The sequence below is a fragment of the Phocoena sinus genome, chromosome 2 (assembly GCF_008692025.1).
Source record: "Phocoena sinus isolate mPhoSin1 chromosome 2, mPhoSin1.pri, whole genome shotgun sequence".
Lineage (NCBI taxonomy): Eukaryota > Metazoa > Chordata > Mammalia > Artiodactyla > Phocoenidae > Phocoena > Phocoena sinus.
The window spans coordinates 36,405,308-36,432,113 of NC_045764.1; the positions used below are offsets into that span (position 1 = coordinate 36,405,308).

General features: G+C 42.0%; 1 protein-coding gene and 1 long non-coding RNA gene across 5 annotated transcripts in view; one reads left to right on the top strand and one right to left on the bottom strand.

Annotated features, from left to right (window-relative positions):
• Positions 1-2,179: 2,179 nt before the first annotated feature.
• Positions 2,180-26,806, bottom strand: part of PDE8A (phosphodiesterase 8A) — a 189,427-nt gene continuing 164,800 nt past the window's right edge. For all 4 annotated transcript variants that reach the window (XM_032618191.1, XM_032618201.1, XM_032618182.1 and 1 more), the window contains 3 exons: positions 24,052-24,219; positions 4,553-4,682; positions 2,180-3,469 (listed from right to left, as the gene is read on the bottom strand). In XM_032618191.1, the coding sequence (XP_032474082.1) occupies positions 3,363-3,469; positions 4,553-4,682; positions 24,052-24,219 (405 nt within the window). In that variant the 3' untranslated portion in view covers positions 2,180-3,362. The remainder of the gene's footprint in view (positions 3,470-4,552; positions 4,683-24,051; positions 24,220-26,806) is intronic.
• On the top strand, positions 4,966-26,801 carry LOC116746667. Its single transcript, XR_004347838.1, has 4 exons — positions 4,966-7,208; positions 24,030-24,226; positions 25,424-25,641; positions 26,445-26,801. It is a non-coding gene; the product is annotated as an uncharacterized LOC116746667 (long non-coding RNA).

The window sequence follows — 26,806 nt, forward strand, 5'->3', positions numbered from 1 at the left end:
TACTGCAGTCAGAGCTGCTGGTGGACAGAAAGTTCAAAACCCGATGCCTCTACGTGTGCTGTCCGTTGTTGACGCATTTCTAAATCAGAGCCTTGCATCTGACCGGGGAACCTAAATTAGATACAGAAACCTGGTGCAAGGGAGTGTGGAGGGAAATCTCGTGGTTTTCTAGTTTGTGTGTACACCAGGGGCTTAGTGTCGCACAAGCCAGTTCACAGTATTTGTAAACTCCTTGAACATTTTAATGCTCCTACTATTAATTCTTCCATGAACAATAGTGTATTGTTTTGGGTATTCAAAAAATGGATGCAAATGCTGTCATAATGCAACTTAGCCTTTTCATTCATATTATTATTAAGCCTTTCCCAGTTGACATCTGTAGCTCTGCTTCATTCTTTTTAACTGCTGTGTATCGTATGTGTATTAGTTGTTACCCTGTAACAAATTACCGTAGTTTACTAGTATAAAATTAGCTGTTTACCCTCTCACGGTTTCCGTGGGTAGGAACCCAGGTGTGGCGGAGTTGGGTCCTCTGGCTCAGGGTCTCTCATAAGGTTGTGGTCAATGTGTCTGCTGGAGCTGTGGCCTCATCTGAAGACCTCGCTGTGGCAGAATCTGCTTCTAACACACTCCTGTGGTTGCTGGCGTATGACTCAGTTCCGTGGTGGCTGTGGGCTGGAGGCTGCCCTTGCTTCCTTGCCATGTATTAGGCCTCTCCGTGGGGCAGCTCGCAGCACGGCAGCTTGCTTCATCAGAGCAAGCAGCTAAGAACAGGAGTGGCTATCACCATCTGTAATGGGCTGGATAGTGTCCCCCAAAATTCAGACATCCTGGAACCTCAGAATGTGACCCAGTTCTTGCTGTTATTTTTTCCCCCACTCAGTATATACCTGCTTAGTTTTGTCTGGATGTTTACCAGTGTCTGTTTACCACTGCTTTCTATACCCTACTTCTTCTTTCTGAACTCATGTTAAAGAAGTATATCTTCCAGCAGTTTTCTCCACAGTGTATCACTCCTTTGTCTTTTGGTTGTTGCACATGAGAAGAAGTCTGATGGCAGTCTAACACTAGTTCCTTTGTAAGCCATCTGTCTTCTCTCACAGCTTTTACTCTTGGAGCTCAATGCTCTGCAGTTTGTGGTGTTTATTCCTCCTACTTGGGATTTGATGTGCCCTGTAAATACACGGACTTGCATCTGTCAAGTCCTGAGGGACTCTCAGGCTTTCTCTGGATAGTGCTCCTCCCTATTTCTTCTCCCCTCTGGATCACCTAGTTTCGACACATTTTGAAGCATTTCATTCTACCCTCTATATTTTAACTTTGCTTTCACATTTTCCATTTTTAATCTCTGTGCTGCATGCTGAGTCATTTCCTTAAGTCTTCCAATTTACTAATTCTCTCTGTAGTTATGTCTGGTTTCCTGTTAAACCTGTACAGAAGTTTTCCTTTTTTTTTTAAAAAAAAAAAAAATTTATTTATTCATTTGGCTGTGCTGGTCTTAGGTGCGGCATGCGGGATCTTTAGTTGTGGCATGTGGCTCTTAGTTGCGATATGCATGGGGGATCTAGCTCCCTGATCAGGGATGGAACCTGGGCCCCCTGCATTGGGAGAGTGGAGTCTTAGCCACTGGACCACCAGGGAAGTCCCTCCATTTGTTTTGATGACTGTATCCTTCATACCTAGAATGTCTCTTTGGTTCTTTTTCAAATCTTTTTTTTTTTCCAAAACTACTTTTTTTTTTTTTTTTTGTTAAGATACTTGAAGTCTCCTTCTGATTTTTCTGTCTCTACCTCATGATGGTTGAGTTCCTTGTGGGATCATTTCCTTTTCTTTCCTGGCACCTAGAGGAGCGGAGAGGGCTTTCTTCCCACATCAGTCCATAGTTATCAACTTAGGTCACATGTCTCCACACAGGAAAAAGGGGCCTTTGTTTCTTTAGACAAAGGGACCCATCCCTGAGAGCCCCTCCAGGGTGCATGATCTCTCTGAATGGGTACCAACTGGTGAATTAATTAAGGTATCTGAGAATTTGTCAACATATTCACCTGGCCCTTTGTGACCCTGAAAAAGTCATTTAACCATTTATCTTTTCTGTAAAATAAAGGTATCTTCTTTATTTACAGGGAGAAAAAAAAAGTATTTTAAGTAGTATAAAACCTCACAGAAAAGGTGGCACATGTTGTCTTAAAAACAAATAGTTTAATTTCACTTTTACCTGGAACAAAACAAGTTTAAAAGGAAACAGCAAGCGCTTTGACATGTCATCATGTGTCATTTTTTATGGTACTACTTTTGTTCAAAATGTGAAGATACAGAACCTTTATAAATTTCAGGAAGCAAAATGCAGATGAAAACAGATTGGTTATAAAATGTCAATTCACTAAATACTGCATTTTCTCTGTTTTTATGGAGAATATTTCATAGAAACACTGTATAAAATAAGGCAGACTTTTGGAAATTCAATTATAAAATTTTAGGGAAAAAGTGTGAAGTCCTAGTTTCTTTCACTTTGGGGGAGTCACCTGCAGAGCCCATCAGACAACTAGAGCAGTTTCTGAGCTCTGGTTGCTGTACAGGAGGAGCCCTTCTCGTTGAGTGCTTCTAGAATCAGACCCACCCACAAAACAGCTTTTCCCAATTAGCATCAATCAGGAATGTTTAACATACACAAATATTTCTATAGTGCAGTAAAAATGTGTCATTTTATATTTTAAATTTGCATTATGAAAACAAGTCTGTACACAAAGTAATACATATTTAATGAATATGAATCATGTAAATTTGGTTATGGCATTTAAAGTTGGCTTTGGCTTTGAAGTATTTTTTTTTTTTTTTGAAGTATTTTTAAATTCATAGAAAATATTGAACTTATAATAAATAAAACATTTTAATAATTGATATTAATAATCAACTTCAAAATTTCTTTGCATTTTCTGTTCAATTTTAAAAGAGAAGTCATTGCACCTTCTGTGATGTGAAAAAAGATCCGATTGCCATTAGCTGTTCTTAAGTGCTGAACATAACAGAGAAACTGCAACAAGACACTCACTGTCACTGGCAGGAAATCCATCACCGTCCTTCGCGGGGTCAGTCCCGAGCTCATGTTTTAACGGACGTGAATGCAAACCATGGTTCTCACGTGACTTTCTGAAGTGCCCCCACAGCAGGCCCAGGTACCTTGAGTGGACTCTCACTTTATGGCAGTGGCATCAGATGGTGGCTCCAGAAGGTTGCCGACGTCCCTGTGTGCTCTTACAGGCTCTGCAGACTGGGGGATGAAAGGACCAAGGAACTCTGACAGCCCTCAGGAATCCCAAGTGACTGGAGGGACACAGCCTCAGGGCCCTAGGCAGTGCTGCCCACTATTCAGGAGGTGGGCGGAGGCTCCGCAGCTTCATTTCGTCCAGTCCCTTCCAGTATTTAAAATTGTTGTCAAGATGCTGCATTAGCTCAGGCAGGTCTACAAAGGCTAGAGAAAAAAGATGGCACTGTGATACCCTTTCACAGCCTCAGTAAATTTAGACTTTGAGGCTTTCTAAGGAGAGAGCATTTTACGGAAGAGGGGCAGACAGGAGTAGACAACTGCACAGCGCTCAGCAGACACAGCAAACCCAGCGGCCGGAATGAACTAAAGCCAAGTCCCGTGCTCAGTGCAAGCAGCTCCTCTGTAACCACCTGGTGAGCTGACAACTGGTAGGTGAAGCAGAAGGGGAGCTCATCTGCACACTCACCATTTTATCAGCACCTTTGGGGCCCAGGGTGCCAGGAGCCAGGCCCTAGGCCCTGACTGGCACTCCTGGGTGTGTCTCCCTGCTCCCCCTCCCACCCTAATTTATACCACCATCTTCCACCTGCAGCACATGCCCTAGGGCATGAGTGGGGAGCAAGTCATTTTACATACGAAGAAAAAGGGGCCAGGAGAGGCCATGAATCTGGACTCAAGGAGCTGCGGAGCCTGCAGTCTGGCCCCAAAGCTGCAGCTCTTTCCACCGTCTGAGTCGTCCTTCCCCCCCACCTCCCAGCACCCTGAGATGGGGGTTTGTCTCCTGCCCATGGACCTGGACAGGGAGTATTAGTGGGGCCCCTTCCCTGAGAGTCCTTTACGTGACAGGCTCCTGCAGGCACCTGAGGTTAAAGAGGAGGGACGTGTACCCGTCAGAGACCAGCCTGCTCTCGGGTCGGCTACCACGTGAGGCGGGAGAAGCTGGGGGAGCAGATGGCAAAAGGGCTCCCACAGAACGACGTGGGGTTTGGAGTCAACATAAGTGTTTTCTGAATCCTGGGCTCTCCACCACCGGCTGTGCAGCCCCAAGTTCAATCCTCTCATCTATGAAACCGGCACAACAACGTCTAGCCCCTGGGGCCAGGGGCAGCTGAGGAGTACAGAGAGCACCCCGCCCTCACGGCCCTCAGTGTCAGCTCACTGCTTCTCCTCAGCCCTTCTTCAAAGTCTGAGCCCCCAAACATATTCAACAGTCAAAAACTACACTATGCACACTACTTAATATGCAGTTCCCCGTTCCTGAGGGAAATATGCCCAAAGCGTTCTTACCGTCCCAAGCAGCAAACATGTCTGTGATGAAGTAGTCAATGAAAGAGATTTGGGATTTGGGGATGCTGCAGGTATTTCTGTCAAAAACTGGCATCACCACAGGCAAGTCCTGTCGCTTCTCTTCATCAGTCTGCAACGCAGAAAACGCCAGAATCATGAGACTCCAGTATCTGGCTCCACTCCCCGTCAGCAGCAACCCCTCTGCCAAAAGCCTCTCCTGGCAGCCCAGAGTGCTCGTGGGGAGAAGCCGATCACAGCACCAGCCAACAACCCGGATCTGCCACTATACACCACGTCGTCCCCGATGGGGGCTGCTCTGTGCCGGGGCACCAAGGACACCCCAACCCAACCCACACTTTCAACACCTGGAAACCTCTTGCTGAAGCTCCTGAGGTACGATTGCAAGTGGTACCTGCGGTGCGTGAGCACACTAGTCAGCTCAGCCATCCTCCCACCCAGCCGGCGTTTCAAGGGCCTGATCCAGTGCGGCAATGGTGAGTGAGAGACAGCCCCCTTCACAGAGAAGGGACAAGTGGCTGCTGCTCATCTTGGGCCAAATTATTTCATTTGAAAAAGTTATGAACACGCTTGAGGTAAAAAAAAGAGCTCTGGGATGAGTTTTTTATGTACTTTGATAGACGCTTCCAGAACATCTTCAGGATTCCAGAAAGATTTGTAAAAAATACTGAAAATATAATTAAGATCCTGGGGGGAAAGGCAAGTATATCTTGAAAGATATAAAGGAGTTTCTTGTTCTTTTTATTCATAAGGTCGCTTTCATCAAAGGGTCCTGGAGAAAAGGATGAGGGGATGCCTGGAGGGTGACGATGAAGCAGGAGGTCTTCCTGGAATGAGGCGGGAATGAGGTGCGATTAGAATCACCGAGAGGTCCCTGCTGGAGCAGGCAACCAGGGCTGAGAGTTAAGCAGACAGTCACACGAGGGGCAGGATGAGGGGGACTGACTGTAGGACAAGTAAGGCCGGGGCGGGCCTGGCTAGAAGGGCTGGAGCCATCCTCTGGCTGTGGAAGGCACAGCTGTCCTCAGGGGCACCTGGATCATTGTTCCTGATGGTCCGGGCAGGCTGCCCTGTTGGGCCAGGCATAGTGAGAAGATGACAGAGGGGTGGCGATCCTGGGACGAGATAAATTGTTGACCAGTCGTGGCCTGTGGAGAGCCAGTCAGTGAGAGCAAGGGCTGAGGACAGGAGGTACGTGGTGTGCTTGGCCATCTGCCAGAAGCCTGACTCCGGTGGCTGAACTCTGTGGGCCATCTGGGGCTGTGGGAGAGTGGAGGACATTTCTTGAGCAGCCAGCACTGGGACAAGAATTCAGGTGTTCAGCGGGAGCAAAAGAAAACCTACTCTTGGGGCTGGGAGCCTGTCCGTCCAACTCTTACCCCTGGAACTGTTCTCACAGGGCAAACTGGGCCAGTCCCCCTTGTTGATCTTGACAACTGGCCAGGAGCTGCCTCCCCTGTTCCATTCCACTTCTGTTCTGCTGTCTTGGCCGAGGCCTGGCAATCACCAGCAGGGCCGCAGGGACTGGTTAGAAGTCACCTTGCCCTGCACAAAGGTGGATCCGAGGCCCGGGCGACTGGAAGAACTAGGCCTCACAGCTAACGGCAGGTGACTTTCCCTGGAAGTGACAATGACTCACTACAGCTCTCAACATGGAATCTCCACTTGGGGGCAGCAGGTAACCTTTGGGGTTTTCCTAGGAGGGACTGTACCTAGCACTGTGCTGCAGAGATGTACTTATGCTAGGTGGGTGTTGAGGGTGCCGGGGACAGGGCTAAGAAAGAGGCCTGTGCTCCCTGTGTTCAGGTGGATGGTGCTAGACTATGGGTCAGGGCAGAAGCCAGCAGTAAGAGCCCCTGCCGCTCCAGGCCAGGGAGCCAAGTCGCACACGCTTGACCAGGATTGTACAGGCCAGGGAGCCCTGAGAGGCAGGGCAGAGACTGTCTACACCAGTTGTCTGGCCAGGAGCACACTCCAGGAGGTGTGGAAGGTAGGGTGAGGGTGCTCTGGGAAGAGACTAAGCAGGGAATACTGACAAGTCTTGGCCTCTGCTGGCTGGTGAGGCCTCTGCTGTTAGGCCACAGGCTGGCAGCCCCGTCCCCCAGTGCTGTCGCAGAAAATTGCAGGGTTAGCTCTACGTGAGTCTCTGCCCTGGTGTGTATGGGAAGGGGTGGAGGGTGCAGGAATAGCCTCAGGTTCACAGCCCACTGGCCTGTCTGGCTCAGAGAGCAGTACCACAGGGTGGGTGCTCTCCTGGCTCCCCCCCTGTCGTGCTGGATAATGAACCAGCTCTCTTGGGAAAGCCATAGCAGAGGCTCACTGAGCTCAGCAGTTCATGGCTCCAGAGGCTTTTCTGTCAGTGCTGCACTCTAGGCCTTCCCTCCCCTCCACATGGAAGCAGCTGCCTTGTTGAAAGGCAATGAAAACGCTCATGCTTGTATTTCTTCTCTTTGGCCCAATGTGACAGGTACATGGAGCTTCTCAGGCCCTTATTCGCTTTTGAAGACCACTGTTTGCCAATGAAGTCCTCCGTGCCCATGCCCCACTTCTAGGCCACCAATGAGATCTCCATGCCTGGGAGACAGAGATTCTACAGTAACCAAGTGAATCTCCAATCAAGAAAAAGTCATTCAAAATGGTAGGAAGTGTCATGGTATTTTTACTCACCCTTGCCCCACTCCTCCCTAGCACAGTCTTGGTCCGGATGAGACAGCAGCCCAGCTCTCAACTGTTTAAATAGAACTGGAAGGAGTGTAGAGCTGACCTCATTTGCAACATTCCAACCTGTCTGGAGTTTGTCTAAAGGACTAGCCTCTATTTCACCTAATCCAGCTCTCAGGTGGAAAAGCAATGGTTACTGCCTGGGAAAGCTGCATGGAGATGACAGACACACAGATGCCTGGGGTAAGAGAATGCACCATTTAAGGCCCCAAGGAAAAGCCTCTTGGGGAAATTAAGATATTCAAAAGCAGCTGTATATAGAGGGGAAATGTCTCGGGCAAGACATGCTCAGAAAAGACCTGAAGAGACCGTAGCTTTCACATTGGGCTAACCCCAAGACTCAGAGCATGCCCAGATAATTAGCAAGACTTTCCTGGCACAGAGCCAAAGTGCAAAGACTGGGAGAGGTGGCTGTCTTTTCAAATGTCCAATTTTCAACAACAAAAGAAATCACAAGCCCAAAGAAACAGAAAAACATAACCCATTCAAAAGAAGAAAATAAATTGGCAGAAACCATCCCTAAAGAGGTACCCACAATGATTTATTAAAGACTTCAAAACAACTATCTTAAATATGCACTAGTGCTAAAAGAAAACATGGATTAAATGCTAAAGGAAATCAGGAAAATGATATATGAACAAAATGAGAGTATCAATAAAGAGACAGAAATTATAAAGAAGAGCCGAATAACAATTCGGGAGCTGAAAAACACAAAAAGTGAATTGAAAAATTCACTAGAGGGGTTCAACAGCAGATCTGAGCAGGTAGAAGAAAGAACCAATAAAAATTTGAAGATAGGACATTTGAAATTATCAAGTCAAGAGGAGAAAGAAAAAGAAATAAAAGTGACAAGACCCTAAGTAATTTATAGGACAACCTCAGACAAATACATGCATTATCAGAGTGTAGGAAAGAGAAAAAAAAAAAAAAGGAGCAGAGATTAATAGCCCACTGGGCATATACCCAGAGAAAACCATAATTCAAAAAGACACATGCACCCAATGTTCACTGCAGCACTATTTACAATAGCCAGGTCATGGAAGCAACCTAAATGCCCATCAATAGACGAATGGATAAAGAAGATGTGGTACATATATACAATGGAATACTCAGCCATAAAAAGGAACGAAATTGGGTCATTTGCAGAGACGTGGATGGACCTAGAGACTGCCATACAGAGTGAAGTAAGTCAGAAAGAGAAATACTATATATTAACGCATATATGTGGAATCTAGAAAAATGGTAGATGAACCAGTCTGCAAGGCAGAAACAGAGACACAGATGTAGAGAACAAACGTATGGATACCAAGGGGGGAAAGCGGGGGCATGGATAGTGTTGGTGGGATGAACTGAGAGATTGGTATTGACAATATATACACCAATATGTATAAAATAGATAACTAATGATCCTGCTTTATAAAAAAAAAGAAATTCAAAAAAAAGAGGAAGAAATAATAGCCAGTAACTGCCGTAACTTGAAGAAAAAACGCAAACCTACAAATCCAAGAAGGTAAACAACTCCAAGTAGGATAAACCCCAAAACAACCATATTGAAACACATTATAACCAAACTGTCAAAAGCCAAGACAAAGTGAGAATCTCGAAAGCAGCAAGAGGAAAGTGACTCATCACAAGAAGACAGTCTCAATAAGATCAGCTGATTTCTCAGCAGAAACCTTGGAGGCCAGTAGGCACTGGGACAATTACATAAGGGGCTAAAAGGAAAAAACCTGTCAACCCAGAATTCTATATCTGGCAGAACTGTCCTTCAAAAATGAGGAAGAAATGAAGACATTCCCAGATAAACAAAAGCAGAGAAAATTTATTACCACTAGATCTAGCCTACAAGAAATGATAAAGGGAGTCTTTTCAGGTTGAAGTGAAAGGAAGCTAGATGGCAACTTAAAGTCATAAAGATACAAAGATCTCCAGTAAAGGTAAATACATAAGCACATATGAAAAAGAGTATTATTGCAATTTTGGCTTGAAATTCCACTTTTTATTTTCTACAGGATTTAAAAGGCAAGTGCATAAAAATTACAAATCTGTGTTAATAGGCACACAATATATAAACTGTGACATCAAGAACATATTTGTGACATCAAGAACAAAGTGGGGGACTTCCTTGGTGCCGCAGTAGTTAAGAATCCACCTGCCAATGCAGGGGGCATGGGTTTGAGCCCTGGTCTGGGAAGATCCCACATGCTGTGGAGCAACTAAGCCTGTGCGCCACAACTACTGAGCCTGCACTCTAGAGCCCTTGAGCCACAACTACTGAACCCGTGTGCCACAACTACTGAGGCCCGCGCACCTAGAGCCCATGCTCTGCAACGAGAAGCCACCGCAATGAGAAGACCACGCATTGCAATGAAGAGTAGCCCCCGCTCACCGCAACCAGAGAAAGCCTGTGCCCAGCGACGAAAACCCAATGCAGCCAAAAAGTAAAGAAATGTATTAAAAAAAAAAAAAAAAAGAAGAAGAAGGTGGGGTGGAAAAACAGAGCTGTAGAGGAGTTTGTGTATACAACTGAAAATATAGGCTGGTATCAACTTAAACTGCTAGAACTTCAGGATGTTATAATGTAATTTCTACGGTAACTGTAAAAAAAAGTTACCCATAGAATATCTGCAAAGGAAATGAGAAGTGGATCAAACATGGTGCCACAAAAAGAATCAAACACAAAGGTGGTAATGGAAAAAATGAGGGACAAAAAAGCTATAAGACATGCATAAGACAAAGCAGCAAAAATATGTCCTTCTCTGTCAGTAATTATTTTAAATGTAAATGGATTAAACTCCCCAATCTAAAGGCACAGCTGGCAGAATGGATAAAAACACATGATCCAACTATATTTTGTCCACAAAAACTCACTTACATTAGATACCAGGACATAGGTTGAAAGTGAAAGGATGGAAAAAGATATTCCATGCAGATAACCAAAAGGAAGCTGAGGTGGCTTTGGTAGTATCAGACAAAAAAGACTTTAAATCAAAAATGGTTCTAAGAGACAAAGGACATTATTAATAAACGGGTCAATTCACCAAGAAGATTTAACAATTATAAGCACATATGGACCAAACAATTGGAGTTCCAAAATATATGAAGAAAACACTGACAATTGAAGGGAGAAACAGACACTTCTACAATAATAGTTGGAGACTTCAATAACACACTTTGAATAATGGATAGAACAGCCAGATCAATAAGGAATTAAGGACTTGAACAACAACTGTTAACCAACTGGACCCAATAGACATAGAGAACATTCACCCAAAAACAGAACATATTTTTCTCAAGTGCAGATGGAACATTCTCCAGGATAGAATATATGTATGTTAGGCCACAAAACAAGTCAATGAATTTTAAAAGATCAAAATCATACAAAGTACCTTTTCTAATAACAGTGGAATGAAACTGGAAATCAACAACAGAAAGTAAACTGAAAGTGCAAATTAAACAATACACTCTCAACCAAAGGGTCAAAGAAGAAATCACAGGGGAAATTTTAAGATACCCAGAGACAAATAAAAATGAAAACACAACATATGGAAAGGTATGGAATGCAGTAAAAGCAGTGCTGAGAGGGAAATTTATAGCTGTAAATGCCTGTGTTAAAAAAGAAGAAAGCTCTTAAATCAACAACCTAACTTTAGACCTGAAGGAACTAGAAAAAGAACAAATTAAACCCAAAGCTAGCAAAAGGAAAGAACTGATAGACTAGAGCAGAGATAAGAAAAATGGAGAATAGAAAAACAAAGAGAGAAAATCAACAAAACCAAAAGTGGGTTCCTTGAAAAGATCAACAAAATTGTAAAAACTTTAGCTAGATTGACTAAGAAAAAAGAAAGACTCCAATTACTGAAATTAGAAATGGAAGTAGGGACATTACTATTGATTTTACAAAAATAAAAGGATTAGGGCTTCCCTGGTGGTGCAGTGGTTGAGAGTCCACCTGCCGATGCAGGGGACATGGGTTCATGCCCCGATCCGGGAAGATCCCACGTGGTGCGGAGCGGCTGGGCCCGTGAACCATGGCAGCTGAGCCTGCGCGTCCGGAGCCTGTGCTCTGCAACAGGAGAGGCCACCACAGTGAGAGGCCCGCGTACCGCAAAATAAAATAAAATAAAATAAAAGGATTATAAGGAAGTGCCATGAGCAACTGTATGCCAACAAACTGGATAACTTAGATGATGTACAAATTCCTACCCACACAACCTACTAAGGCTGAATTATGAAGAAACAGAGAATCTGAATAGACCTGTAATAGTCAGGATATTCAGTAATAAAAAACCTCCCAACAAAGAAAAGCTCAGGACCAGATGGCTTCACCTGTGAATTCTACCAAGCTCTTCAATACAATTAACACCAGTCTTTCTCAAACACTTCCAAAAATTTGAAGAGAACACTTCCTAACTCAAATCAATGAGGCCAGCATTGCTCAGATACCAAAGCCTGACAAAGACACAAGAAAACTACAGACTGATATCCCTTATGAATACTGATGCAAAAGCCCTCAACAAAATACTAGCAAACAGAATTCAGTGGCATATTAAAGGATCATACACCATGACCAAATGGGATTTTAGTCCTGCAATGTAAGGATGATTCAGCGTCCGAAATCAATTGATGTAATATACTAATTAAAAGAGTGAAAGAAAAAACCATGATCATCTAAAACGGCAATTCTGTTTTACCACACAGTAAAACAAACAAAACCTCTGATAAACTGCTTCCCAAAGCGACGATGATTTTACAAATCGTCACTGTGTGATGAGCATGTTACACTGATGAATAAATCTGTTGCTCCATATCTTCACAAACATTTTGTTGTCAGTCTTTCTCATTTTTAGTCATCCTAGTGGACGTGTAGTGGTGTTTCATTGTTGTTTTAATTTGCATTTCCCTGATTACTAACGATGTTCAGCACATTTTCATATATCTTTTTTTTTTTTCTTGTGGTACGCGGGCCTCTCACTGTTGTGGCCTCTCCCGTTGCGGAGCACAGGCTCCGGACACGCAGGCTCAGCGGCCATGGCTCACGGGCCCAGCCGCTCCACAGCACGTGGGATCCTCCCGGACCGGGGCACGAACCCGTGTCCCCTGCATCAGCAGGCGGACCCTCAACCACTGCGCCACCAGGGAAGCCCTTCATATATCTTTTGTGAAGCGTCTGTTAAAATATTTGGTATTTTTGGACTTCCTTGGTGGCACAGTGATTAAGAATCCACCTGCCAATGCAGGAGACACGGGTTCGAGCCCTGGTCCGGGAAGATCCCACATGCCGTGGAGCAACTAAGCCCGTGCGCCACAACTACTGAGCCTGTGCTCTAGGGCCCACGAACCACAACTACTGAGCCCACGTGCCACAACTAACTGAAGCCTGTGCGCCTAGAGCCCATGATTTGCAATGAGAAGCCCGCGTACCACAGTGAAGAGTAGCCCCCACTCGCCACAACTAGAGAAAGCCCATGTGCAGCAGCAAAGACCCAACACAGCCATAAATAAATAAATAATCTTTTAAAAAACTGGTATTTTTAATTAGGTGGTTTGGCTTATTATTGAGTTCTTTATATATCCTGAACACAATCCTTTGTCAGATATGCTCTGTGTATATTTTCTTCCAGTGTGCCTTCCCTGTTCATTTTCTTAGCTGTGTTTAGATGAGAATAATTTCTGAATTTTGGTTCTCACCAAATTTTCTTTTTATGTTTGCTGTTTTCTGTACCTAAGAAACATCTATCCCATTCCAATTAATTGAGCATATTCGCCTATGTTTTCTCTAAAACTTTTGTATTTAGGTCTGTGATCCATTGTGAACTGATATTTCTCCACGGAATGAGGTAGGAGTTGTGGTTCATTTTTTGTTGGATAGAGATATCCAAAATATTCCAGCACCACTTGCTGAAAAAAATTTTCCTTTCCCCACTGATGGTATAATTGTGGCCTGTTTCTGGGATTTCTGTTGTGTCCCATCAATGTATTTGTTATCTTTATGCCAGTATCACACCAGCTTGGTTATTGTAAGTTCTGAAGTCAAATAGTATAAATTGTCCAACTTTTTCAAGTTTGTGTTCTTTATTCATGGTCCTTCAACTTTCCATATAAATTTTAGAATCAGTTTGTCAACTTTTACCAAAAAGTCTGCTGGGATTCTGATTGGGACTGCATTGAATCTATACATTGATTTGGAAAGAACTGTATCTTAAGAACATTGAGCCTTCCAATCTGTGGGCATGGTACACCTCTCCCTTTATTGAAGTGTTCTTTCTCAGCAATGTTTTGTGGTTTTCAGTGTAAAGAACTGGCCTTCTTTTGTTAAATTTATCCTAAGTAATTTTTGTTTTTTATTGCTGTTGTAAATGGGATTGGGTTTTTAGTTTCATTTTCCCATTGTTTGTATCTAGTACACCAAATAATACAACTGACTTTGTATAATGAGCTTGTATCCTATCCTATAACCTTGCTAAATAATTTTCACTTATTAATGCTAGTAATTGTTTTGTACACTCCTTAGAGTTTTCAACATTAAAAAGAATCACGTCATCTGCAAATAGAAACAAATTTATGTCTTACTTTCTGTTCTTTGTACATATTTCCCTTGCCTTGTTGCAATGGCTGGACTGCCAATAAAATGTTGGATAAAAGGAGTCCGAATGGGTACCCTTGCCTTGTTTCCAATCTTAAAGAAAATGTATTTAATATTTCCTTCTAAAGTTTATATGGAATGGTGAAGGACCCTGTATAAACAAAGCAAATTTGAAAAAGTTGAACAGTTTATACTATTTGCCTTCAGAAGTTAACAATAATCAAGTCAGTGTGGTATTGGCATAAAGATAACAAATACACTGATGGAACAGAATAGAATGGGTACCCTTCCCTTGTTTCCAATCTTAAGAAAAATATATTTAATATTTCACCATTAAATATAATGATAGCTATTAAGTTTTTGAAGATACCCTTTTAAAAATAAGTTCTATTCCTTATTTGCTAAAATTTTTTACGATGAATGGATGCTGAATTTTGTCAAATGCTTTTTCTCCATCTACTGAAATAATCATACGGTTTTTCTCCTTTAATTAGTATGGTGAATTATAATAATTGATTTTTATGATATTAAACCAACCTTGCATCTTGGATAACTATTTAGTGATATATTAACCCTCTTTATATACTGTTCAATTAAGTACCTCTGCATCTGTGTTCGTGAGGACTATGAACTGTAATTTTCTCCTGGTACTGTCTTTGTCAGTTTACATATCAGGATAACAATGGCTTCATAAAATGAGTTGAAAAGTGTTCTCACCTCTATTTTCTCATATAATTTGTAAGACTAGCACATTATTTCTTCCTTAAATGTTTGATAGACTTCTTCAATGAAACCATTTAGAGTTTTCTTTGTGAAAAAAATATTTAAATAAAACATTTTGACAAAGAATTTCTTTACTGTGGGGCTTCTAAGGTTATTGCTTAATCCTGTGTGTTTTGGTAAATTATAATTTTCAAGGAATTCATCCATTTCATTTGTCACATTTATTCTTGTCAGTTTGACAAGAATCTGTTATTTCTTGTCACTGTCAAATGATGATACTTTCATTCCTGATACTGGTAATTTGCATTCCCTCTTTCCTCTTGATTATTCCAGCTAGGTATTCACCAATTTTGTTAATTCTGTCAAAGAATCAACTTTTGGCTTTGTAATTTTTTATTTTTTAAACTATTAATTTAATTTTTATTTTATATTGGAATATAGTTGATTTACAATGTTATGTTAGTTTCAGGTATATAGCAAAGTGATTCAGTTATACATATACACATATCCATTCTTTTTCAGATTCTTTTCCCATATAGGTTATTACAAAATATTGAGTAGAGTTCCCTGTATATACAGGTCCTTGTTGATTATCTATTTTATATATAGTAGTGTGTATCTGTTAATCTGAAACTCCTAATTTATCCCTCCCCACCATGTTTCCCCTTTGGTAACCATAGGGTTTGTTTTTGAAGTCTGTGAGTCTGTTTCTGTTTTGTAAGTAAGTTCATTTTTATCATTTTTTTAGATTCCACATAGAAATGATATCATAATGATATTTGTCTTTCTCTGTCTGAGTTACTTCACTTAGTATGATAACCTCTAGGTCCATCCACGTTGCTGCAAATGGCATTATTTCATTCTTCTTTTATCGCTGAGTAATATTCCATTGTATACATGTGCCACATTTTCTTTATCCATTTATTTACCCATTCCTCTGTCGGTGGACGTTTAGATTGTTTCCATGTCTTGGCTATTGTAAATAGTGCTGCAAGGAACACCGGGGTGCACGTATCCTTTCGGATTATGGTTTTCTTCAGATATATGCCCAGGAGTGGGATTTCGGGATCATATGGTAGTTCTAGCTTTAGCTTTTTAAGGAACCTCCATACTGTTCTCCATGGTGGCTGTAACAATGTGTACATTCCCACCAACAGTGCAGGAGGGTTCCTTTTTCTCCACACCCTCTCCAGCATTTATTGTTTGTAGACTTCTTTTTAAAATATAAATTTATTTTATTTATTTATTTTTGGCTGAGTTGGGTCTTCATTGCTGCGTGTGGGCTTCTTATTGCAGTGGCTTCTCGTTGCAGAGCATGGGCTCTAGGTGCACGGGCTTCAGTAGTTGTGGCTCACAGGTTCTAGAGCACAGGCTCAGTAGCTGTGTGCACGGGCTAAGTTGCTCCGCGGTATGTGGGATCTTCCTGGACCAGGGCTCGAACCCGTGTCCCCTGCATTGGCAGGCGGATTCCTAACCACTGCGCCACCAGGGAAGCCCGTGTTTGTAGACTTTTTGGCGATGGCCATTCTGACTGGTGCGAGGTAGTACCGCATGGTACTTCTGATTTTCATTTCTCTAACAACTAGTGATGATGAGCATCTTTCCATGTCCTCTTTGGCCATCTGTACGTCTTCTTTGGAGAAATGTCTATTTAGATCTGCCTATGCTTTGATTGGGTTGTTTGTTTTTTTGATATAGAGCTGCATGAGCTGTTTGTATATTTTGGAGATTAATCCCTTGTCAGTTGCTTCATTTGCAAATATTTTCTCTGATTCTGTGGGTCGTCTTTTCGTTTTGTTTACGGATTCCTTTGCTGTGCAAAAAAGCTTTTAAGTTTAATTAGATCCCATTTGCTTATTTTTGTTTTTATTTTCATTACTCTAGGAGGCGGGTCAAAAAAGATATTGCTGCAATTTATGTCAAAGAGCGTTCTGCTTATGTTTTCCTCTGAGAGTTTTATAGTATCTGGTCTTACATTTAGGTCTTTAATCCATTTTGAGTTTATTTTTGTGTATGGGGTTAAAGAATGTTTTAATTTCATTCTTCTACATGTAGCTGTCCAGTTTTCACAGCACCACTTATTGAAGAGACTGTCTTTTCTTCATTGTATATTCTTGCCTCTTTTGTTGTAGATTAAGGACCATAGGTGCATGGGTTTATTTCTGGGCTTTCTATCCTGTTCCATTGATCTATATTTCTATATCTGTGCCAGTACCCTACTGCTTCGATGACTGTAGGTTTGTAGTACAGTCTGATGTCAGGGAGCCTGATCCCTCCAGCTCCATTTTTCCTTCTCAGGACTGCTTTGTCTATTCAGGGTCTTTTGTGTTTCCATACAGATTTCAATATTTTTTGTTCTAGTTCTGTGAAAAATGCCACTGGTAATTTGATACAGATTACAGTGAATCTATATAGATTGCCTTGGGCAGTATAGTCATTTTGACAATATTGATTCTTCCAATCCAGGAACATGGTATATCTCTCCATCTGTCTGTGTCATCTTTGATTTCTTCCACCAGTGTCTTATAGTTTTCAGAGTACAGGTCTTTTACCCTCCCCCCTTAGGTAGGTTTATTCCTAGGTATTTTATTCTTTCTGTTGCAATGGTGAATGGGATTGTTTCCTTAATTTCTCTTTCTGATATTTTGTTGTTAGTGTAAAGGAATGCAAGAGATTTCTGTGCATTAATTTTGTATCCTGCCATTTTACCGAATTCATTGATGAGCTCTAGCAGTTTACTGGTAGCATCTTCAGGATTTTCTACGTATAGTAACATGTCATTTGCAAACAGTGACAGTTTTACTTCTTTTCCAATTTGGATTCTTTTCATTTTTCTTCTCTGATTGCTGTGGCTAGGACTTCCAAAACTACCTTGAATAAAAGTGGCAAGAGTGCCCATCGTTGTCTTGTTCCTGGTCTGAGAGGAAATGCTTTCAGCTTTTCACCATTCAGTATGGTGTTAGCTGTGGGTTTGTCATACATGGCCTTTATTATGTTGCAGTAGGTTCCCTCTATGCCCACTTTCTGGAGACTTATGTATCATAAATGGGTGTTGAATTTTCTCAGCAGCTTTTTTTGTTTCCGTTTTTTTTTTTTTTTTTTTGCGGTATGTGGGCCTCTCACTGTTGTGGCCTCCCCCGTTGCAGAGCACAGGCTCTGGATGCACAGGTTCAGCAGCCATGGCTCACGGGCCCAGCCACTCCGCGGCACATGGGATCCTCCTAGACCGGGGCACGAACCCGTGTCCCCTGCATCGGCAGGCGGACTCCCAACCGCTGCGCCACCAGGGAAGCCCTCTCAGCAGCTTTTACTGCCATCTATTGAGATGATCACATGGTTTTTATTCCTCAACTAGTTCATGTGGTGTATCACACTGATTGATTTGCAGATATTGAAGACTCCTTGCATCCCCAGGATAAAACCCACTTGATCATACCCACTTGATCATAGTGTATCATCCTTTTAATGCATTGTTGGATTCGATTTGCTAGTATTTTGTTGAGGATTTATGTTCATCAGTGATATTGGTAATTTCCTTTTTTTGTGGTATCTTCGTCTGGTGTCGGTTATCAGGGTAAAGGTGGCCTCATAGAATGAGTTTGGGAGTGTTCCTTCCTCTGCAATGTTTTGGAATAGTTTCAGAAGGACAGGTATTAACTCTCATCTAAATGTTTGATAGAATTCACCTGTGAAGCCATCTGGTCCTGGACTTTCGTTTGTTGGGAGTTTTTTAATCACAGTTTCAATTTCAGTACTTGTGATTGCTCTGTTCATATTTTCTATTTCTTCCTGGTTCAGTCTGGGAAGGTTGTACCTTTCTAAGAATTTGTCCATTTCTTCTAGGTTGTCCAGTTTCTTGGCATATGATTGCCTAGAGTAGTCTCTTTTGATCCTTTGTATTTCTGTGTTGTCAGTTGTAACTTCTTTTTCATTTCTAATTTTATCAATTTGAGCCCTCTCCCTTTTTTTCTTCATGAGTTTTATCAAGAAAAAGGTTTATCAATTTTGTTTATCTTTTCACAGAACCAGCTTTTAGTGTCATTGATTTTTTTTCTGTTTTCTTCATTTCTATTTCATTTATTTCTGCTCTGATCTTTGTGATTTCTTTCCCTCTACTAACTTTGGGTTTTGTTTGTTCTTCTTTCTCTAGTTGCTTTAGGTGTAAGGTTAGGTTGTTTACTTAAGATTTTTTTCTTGTTTCCTGAGGTAAGATTGTATACCTATAAAATTCCCTCTTAGAACTTCTTTAGCTATGTCCCATAGGTTCTGGATTGTCATGCCTTCGTTTTCATTGGTCTCTAGGTATTTTTTGATTTCCTCTTTGATCTCATCAGTGAGCCACTGGTTGTTTACTAACATATTGTTTGGCCTCCACGTGTTTGTGTTTTTTAGTTTTTATTTCTTGTAGTTGATTTCTAATCTTATAGCCTTGTGGTTGGAAAAGATGCTTGATATGATTTCAGTTTTCTTAAATTTACTGAGGCTTGCTCTATAGCCCAGCATGTGATCTATCCTGGAGAATTTCCATGTGCACTTGAGAAGAATGGGTATTCTGCTGCTTTTGGATGGAATGCTCTGTAAATATCGATTAAGTCCATCTGCTCTAATGTGTCATTTAAGGCCTGTGTTTCCTTACTGATTTTCTGTCTGGATAATCTGTCCAGTGATGTAAGTGGGGTGTTAAAGTCCCTCACTATTAATTGTGTTACTGTTGATTTCTCCTGTTATGGCTGTTAGCAATTTGCCTTATATCATGAAGTGCTCCTATGTTGGGTGCATATATATTTACAAGTATTGTATCTTCTTCTTGGACTGATCCCTTGATCATTTTGTAGTGTCCTTCTTTGTCTCTTATAACAGTCTTTAAAGTCTGTTTTGTCTGATATGAGTATTGCTACTCCAGCTTTCTTTTGATTTCCATTTGCATAGAATACCTTTTTCCATCTCCTCACTTTCAGTCTGTATGTGTCCCTAGATCTGAAGTGGGTCTCTTGTAGACAGCATACATAGGGGGTCTTGTTTTTGTAACCATTCAGCCAGTCTGTGTCTTTTGGTTGGAGCATTTAATCCATCTACATTTAAGGTAATTATCGATATGTATGTTAACTGTTTTAGATTTGTTTTCGTAGGTCTTTTTTCTTCCGTACCTCTTTTGTTCTCTTGTGATTTGATGGCCATCTTCAGTATTGTGTTTGGATTGCTTTTTCTTTTTTGTTTTTCAATTGTAGTTTTTTGGTTTGCGGTTACCATGATGTTTTGATATAGCCGTCTATATATATAAAAGATTGTTTTAAGTTGCTGGTCTCTTAGTTTCAAATGGATTTCCAATATCCTGTGTTTGCACTCTCCTCAAAACCTCTTTGCTGGTTTTGATATCATATTTGTGTGTGGATGATTCCCTACCTTTACTGTATGTTTGCCTTTACTGGTGAGCTCTCCCATTTGTAATTGTTTGTAGTTGTAAAGTTCCTTTAGCATTTGCTGTAAAGCTGGTTTGGTGGTACTGAATTCTCTTAGCTTTTGCTTGTCTGTAAAGCTTCTGATTTCTCCATCAAATCTGAATGAGAGCATTGCTGGGTAGAGTATTCTTGGTTGTAGGTTTTTCCCTTTCATCACTTTAAATATATCTTGCCCCTCTCTTCTGGCCTGCAGAATTTCTGCTGAAAAATTGGGGACTCCCTTGTATGCTATTTGTTGCTTTTCTGTCTTTAATTTTTGTCAATTTTATTAATATGTGTCTCAGTATGTTCCTCCTTGGGTTTAACCTGTATGGGACTCTCTGCGTTTCCTGGACTTGAGTGTTTCCTTTCCTGTCTTAGGGAAGTTTTCGGTTATTATCTCTTCAAATATTTTCTCAGGCCCCTTCTCTCTCTCTTCTCCTTCTGGGACCCCTATGATGTGAATTTTGGTGCATTTAATGTTGTCCCAGAGGTCTCTGAGATTGTCTTCATTTCTTTTCATTGTTTCTTCTCTTTTCTGTTCTGCAGCAGTGATTTCCACCAACCTGTTTTCCAGCTCCCTTATTTGTTCTACTACTTCATTTATTCTGCTGTTGATTCCTTCTACTGTATTTTTCATTTCAGTTATTGTATATTGTTCATCTGTTTGTTCTTTAAATCTTCTAGCTCTTTGTTAAACATTTCTTGTATCTTCTCAGTCTGTGCCTCCATTCTTTTTCCATGATCTTGGATCATCTTTACTATTGTTATTCTGAATTCTTTTTCAGGCAGACTGCCTATCTCCACTTCACTTAGTTGTTGTTCCAGGGTTTTATCTTGTTCCACTGTCTGGAACATATTTCTCTGCCATCTCATTTTGTCTAACTTCCTGTGTTTGTGGGCTCCGTTCCTTGGGCTGCAGGACTGTAGTTCTTCTTGCTTCTGGTGTGTGCCCCTGGTGGGTGAGGTTGGTCCAGGGGCTTGTGCAGGTTTCTTCACGGGAGGGACTGGTGTCTGCCCACTTGTTCGTGGAGCTGGATCTTGTCCTTCTGATGGGCAGGGCCATGTCAAGGGGTGTGTCTAGAGGTGGCTGTGAGCTCAGGACTTCAGGCAGCCTGTCTGTTGATGGCTGGGGCTGTGTTCCCACCCTGTTGGTAGTTTGGCCTGAGGCATCCCAGCACTGGATCCTGCAGGCTGTTGGGTGAGGCCAGGCCTCAAAATGGCAACCTCCAGGAGAGCTCAAACCAAAGAATATCCCATAGGGGCCTCCCTCTGCCGCCAGTGTCCTTGCCCTGGCAGTGGGCCACAGATGACCCCCATCTCCTCAGGAGACCCTCCAAGACCCACAGGTAGGTCTGGCCCAAGCTCATATGGAGTCACTGCTTTGCCCTGGGTTCCAGTGGATGTGAAACCTTGTGTGTGCCCTCCGAGAGTGGAGTCTGTTTCCCCCAGTCCTGTGGAGCTCCTGCACTCAAGCCCCACTGGCCTTCAAAGTCAAATGTTCTGGGGGCTCATCCTCCTGATGCCAGACCCCCAGGCTGGGGAGGCCTGACGTGGGGTTTAGAACTCTCACTCCTGTTGGAGAGCCTCTGTGATATATATTTTCCAGTTTGTGCGTCGCCCACCTGGTGGGTATGGGATTTGATTATATTGTGAAAGTGCCCCTCCTACCATCTCATTGTGGCTTTTTGTCTTTGGATGTTGAACATCTTTTTTGGTAGGTTCCAGTCTTTTTTTGTTGATGGCTGTTAAGCAGTCAGTTGTGATTTTTGTGTTTTCATAAGAGAAGATGCACTCAAGTCCTTTCTACTCCACCATCTTGTCTCCTGTAATTTTTTTCTACTGTCTGTTTTCTATTTCCTCATGTTTTGCTCTTATATTTATTATTTCTTTCTTACTTACTTTGGGTTTACTTTGTCTTCTTTTTCTAGTTTTTTTTTTTTTCTAGTTTCTTAAAGAGAAATCTAAGTCATTAACTTTAGGGCTTTTTCTCTAATTATAAATGTCCCTTCTAATCACTTTTATTTGCATCCCACAATTTTAATATATACTTTTATTAACACTTAATTCTATATATTTTCTAATTTCCTTTATCTGACCTATGGATTATATAGGAACGTGTTGTCAATTTCTGAATATTCGGTGTTTACCTGGATACCTTACTGTTACTGATTTCTGATTTAATTCCACTGCGGCTGGAGAACATATTCTGTATGATTTCAATTATTTTATCCTCTACAATGCAGTGTTATAATTTGTGCTTAAAATAGTTCTATGTATTTAGAGAAATTAAAAGGAGGAAAAAATCTTTTATAGTTACCCAGCTGTTTACCATTTTTTAAAGTGTTTTGTATCTTTAGTTATAATTGACATACAACACTATATTAGTTTCAGGTGTACAACATAATGATTCAGTATTTGCATATATTGCAAAATGATCACCATAATAAACCTAGTTAACATCTGTCACCATATATAGTTACAGAATTTTCTTCTGGTAATAACAACTTTTAACATCTACTCTCTTAGCAACCTTCAAATATGCAGTACTATATATATTAACTACAGTTGCCATTATAACCCCATGACTTATTTACTTCATAACTAGGAGTTTGTACCCTTTTGACTCCCTTCACCAATTTTGCACCCCAACTCACTCATCTGGCAACCACCAATCTGTTCTCTGTAAGATTCCACATATAAGTAAGATCATATGGTATCTGTCTTTTCCGCTTAGCATAAAACCCTTAAGGTCCATCCATGTTGTCAAAAATGGCAAGAGTTCATTCTCTTTTAACGGCTAAATACTGCACGTGTGTGTGTGTGTGTGTGTGTGTGTGTGTATACACACACACATCTTCTTACCCACTGACCCATCAGTAGATGTTTAGGTTGTTTCCAACTTGGCTATTGTAAATAATGCTGCAATGAACATGGGGGTGTGTACAGCTTTTGGGGTTCGTGTTTTTGTTTTCTTTGGATAAATACCCAGAAGTAGAATCGCTGGATTATAGGGTAGTTCTATTTTTAATTTTTTGAGGAACCTCTATACTGGCTGTACCAATTTACATTCCCACCGACAATGCAGAAGGACTCTCTTTTCTCCACATCCTTGACAACACTTGTTATTTCTTATCTTTTTGATAATAGCCATTCTGACAGATATGAGGTGATATTTCATTGTGGTTTTGCTAGTTACCGTTTTTGGTGCTTTTCATTCCTTCCTAAAGATCCAAGTTTATATCTAGTATCATTTCCTTTCAGCCTTGAGAACTTCCTTTAGCATTTCTTACATTGCACGTTTACTGGTGATGAATTCTCTTAGCTTTTCCTTGTCTCACAATGTGTTTCTTTTGCCTTCATTCTTGAAGGATATTTTCATTGGATACAGAATTCCAGGGTGACAGTTTTCTCCTAACAGCATTTTAAAGATGTTGTTCCACAGTGTCTTCTGGCCTTCATAGTTTCTGACATGAATTTATAAAAGATGAGAATCACTGTTCTCTTTATAAGTAATCTATCATCTTTCTCTGGGTGGTTTCAAAATTTCTTCTGTATCTTTGGCTTGTAGCTGCTTGACTGTGACGTGCCTGGGCATGGGTTAGGAGTTGTTGGGTTTCTTAAATCTGTATGTATGTATCTTTCACTAAATTTGGAAAAATTTTAGCCACTATATTTTATAATTTTTTTTTCTGCCTCACAAGAAATTTTTCCTACCCAGAGAGACTATGAAGGGCAGACAACAGTGTAATTAACATCTTTAAAGTACTATTAGGAGAAAATGTCAAATATCCAGTGAAAATATCTGGCAAGAATGAAGGCAAAATAAAATACATTTTCAGACAAGGGAAAACTAATAGAATTATAACCAGTAAGCCTGTAATACAGGCAATGTTCTTCAAGGACATAATTGCATTTAGAACTCTACTTCCTAGTTTTAAGTCCATTACTTCTTACGGTCTTTATGGTGTTTCTCTCTCTTTTACTTAAGGAATTAAGAAGCTGCATCTTACCTGAGAAAAATATTCTTCTGAGATACGTGCGGCCCACTCAATGCACTGCTCCAGGGGTCGGCAGGGATTGGACACATCAGCACACTTAATCAGCATTCGTTTGATCAAACTGCGGTTGTCTGGAGTTCTGAGCATAGTGATTATGGCTTCTTGATTTTTATCAGCTTCCTAAAACGTGAGTGGAATTCAAAGCAATCAAAATGGGGCCCCAGGTACCAAGCTGGTTTACTCCTGTGGTCCCACTGTAACCACACGAAGGCACTGCCCAGGATCTACAAGTTAGGATCTCACAAAACAGTGCTGAGGACACTCTGCGGATTGAGCTTGGCCCCTTACTCTACACCCGGGAAAACCAAGGCCTAGTGAGATTCCAGCAGGACCCAGAAGTAGAGGGTAGCGCTGGAGGTTGGCATGTCTGCCTTTCCTCTTCTTTTTGGCTCTTCCTCTCACTCTATTTCTCACAGTTACCTTTTCTTTCTGTTCTATTATGTCTATCATGCTCCCTTGGTAAGCACTCAAAAGACTGGCTTTTATCTTTTATTATATTCACTAAAAAACAGAGTGAACTGAAAAATAAAAGATTTCTCTGCCCCCATAACAAAGCATCTTATAGTCCACCAGGGGCTCTGCTTCTCACACGCCACTCTCCAGTCACCTAGCTCTGTGAGAGGTGTGATCTTGGGAACTAGCTGTCCGTGTACCAAGGCTGTGTCAGACGCAGTGATACGTCCTCAACACTGCCCTAACATTTTATGGTGTACAGAGGACTTAGTCATTCTCTTTTGGTCTGCACTCACAAAAAGGTCCTGTGGTAGGCATGAAAATCAGTATTATTTACTATTACATTTTACAGATGAGAACCCTGGGACTCTGAGAGGTGAAGAAACTTATCCAAAGCTACCCAGCTGAGCCAGGATAAGAACCTAAGTTCTACCTTTAGTCCTGGATTCTGTGTATTCACAGTACCACATGCTATCTGATTCACAAGGAGCCCCTCTGGATATGGAATCTCAATCCAGGGTGTGAGGGACTCTCTGCTTATTGGCCCCCTGAAGCAAATTCAGATTGGAAGAGGGAGTACTGGGGCAAAGAACATGGTAAAAGGCGTGAGCAAGCATCTCCTCATTCTGATCCTGTGCCCATCGGGCAGCTTTCCAGAGGAGTCAGTCATGTGATTTCTGTGAGTTGTCTAAGAAGGCCTGATGATCCGATCTCAGTGGGGACAGATCTACCATCAAGATGGGGAGGGGGCATCCCGAGCCTAGGCTGCCTCGTCTCCTGGAGAGTGCCAGAGTGGACGCTGGGAGTGTCCTCAGTAGTTCTCCTTGTTTCCCACTGCCAACCAGGTTTGTGCTGACCCTTCTCTCTTCAGGTGTGTGACTACACTGACTACAGTACTGCCAGCTGGAAACTGTTTTCTTTCATGGTACTTTGTCCCTGCTCTGACCCACTGGATACTGATTTCCAGTCTCTCAGAAGTAACTCCAAGTACCGACAAAAGAGATGAGAAACGTTGACTGTCAAGTGGAATGGAAGACAGCGAAGTCTAGGAACTTCCCAGAATAGATGCAGGAAACCCAAGTCTACGAGGTATGTGGTTTCTTTCTGTGGGAATGGGGTCAGCCAGGAGCAGTAGCCCAGGCAATAACCAGCCCTCTCCAGGATGGCAGGGCATGAGTCAGTGAGAGGCTGGTGTGGGTGCCTCTGCTCTGCAAGTCCTTGGGAAGGGAGTGACGTCAAAGGCAGACTGACAAACTGGAGAACAGGGAAGGGTGAAGGGAGCAGAGTTCTCAACAGGTTTCCAATCAGGTGAAACAGGAACAAGGGTGAAGGGTAATAAGCTAGAAAGCCAGGGAGTCAAAAGCCATGCCCTAACACATGAGTTGCAGAAGTAGAGTTAGAATTCAAGGAGCTGTCATCCTAGCCTGAGGATAAGTCATCCCTGTGCGTGGTGACAGGCGCTGGGGAGGAGGAATGTGGAAAAGGCTGTGAGCTGATGCCGAGATGTTCAGTGCACATGGGGTGGTAGGGCAGGCACGTGGGCCTCAAAGGAAGAGGGTTCATGAGAAGAGCATGTTCTCTAGGTGCTGCTCTCACCACGAATCTAGTATAACAGATACCATCTATTCAGTGCCCACCTTGTGCCATGCCCATCAGTCCTATGCTATACCCATTCTACAGACAAGGAAGTGGTGAGGGAGAACTAGGAGGAGAACTCAGACTGGGCTGCTTCCTCAGCCGTGGTCTCCTGCCTGGGGAAAGGGTTAATGTTCTCCTTGCCAGGAAGTTGTTCTGGGCTCCATGCCTCAAATCCAAAAATGAGGAGCAACGATAATGTCACCCTTGTGGTCCAAATACAGAATCCTTCCCAACCCCACCCTCCTCTAACACAGACCAACAGAGGACAGCTGCTGCTACCACAGAATATGCACGGCAGGGCGTGGCTGGTGAGAGACCTCATGGGCTCCAACGGACCCCAAAATGCGCAAGAAGAGGGGAAGGGGGCAACTGTTGAGAAAGGGCTCAGGAATGGCCCACCCATCTAAAGGTAGTTTATCTAAAACCTGACTCTCCCTTCAGAGTTTTCATATCTATTTTTGTATATCCTATTTTTTTTTTCCTTCCAAGTTTTTGTACTTTTAACTTTTTAACCAATGGAAATTAAATTCAGTGAGCCCAATGGTGGTAATGATAACACTCGTGATATCCCAGGCCCATGCTTCCCCACAACACATAGGGATAAGGGCCCCAAACA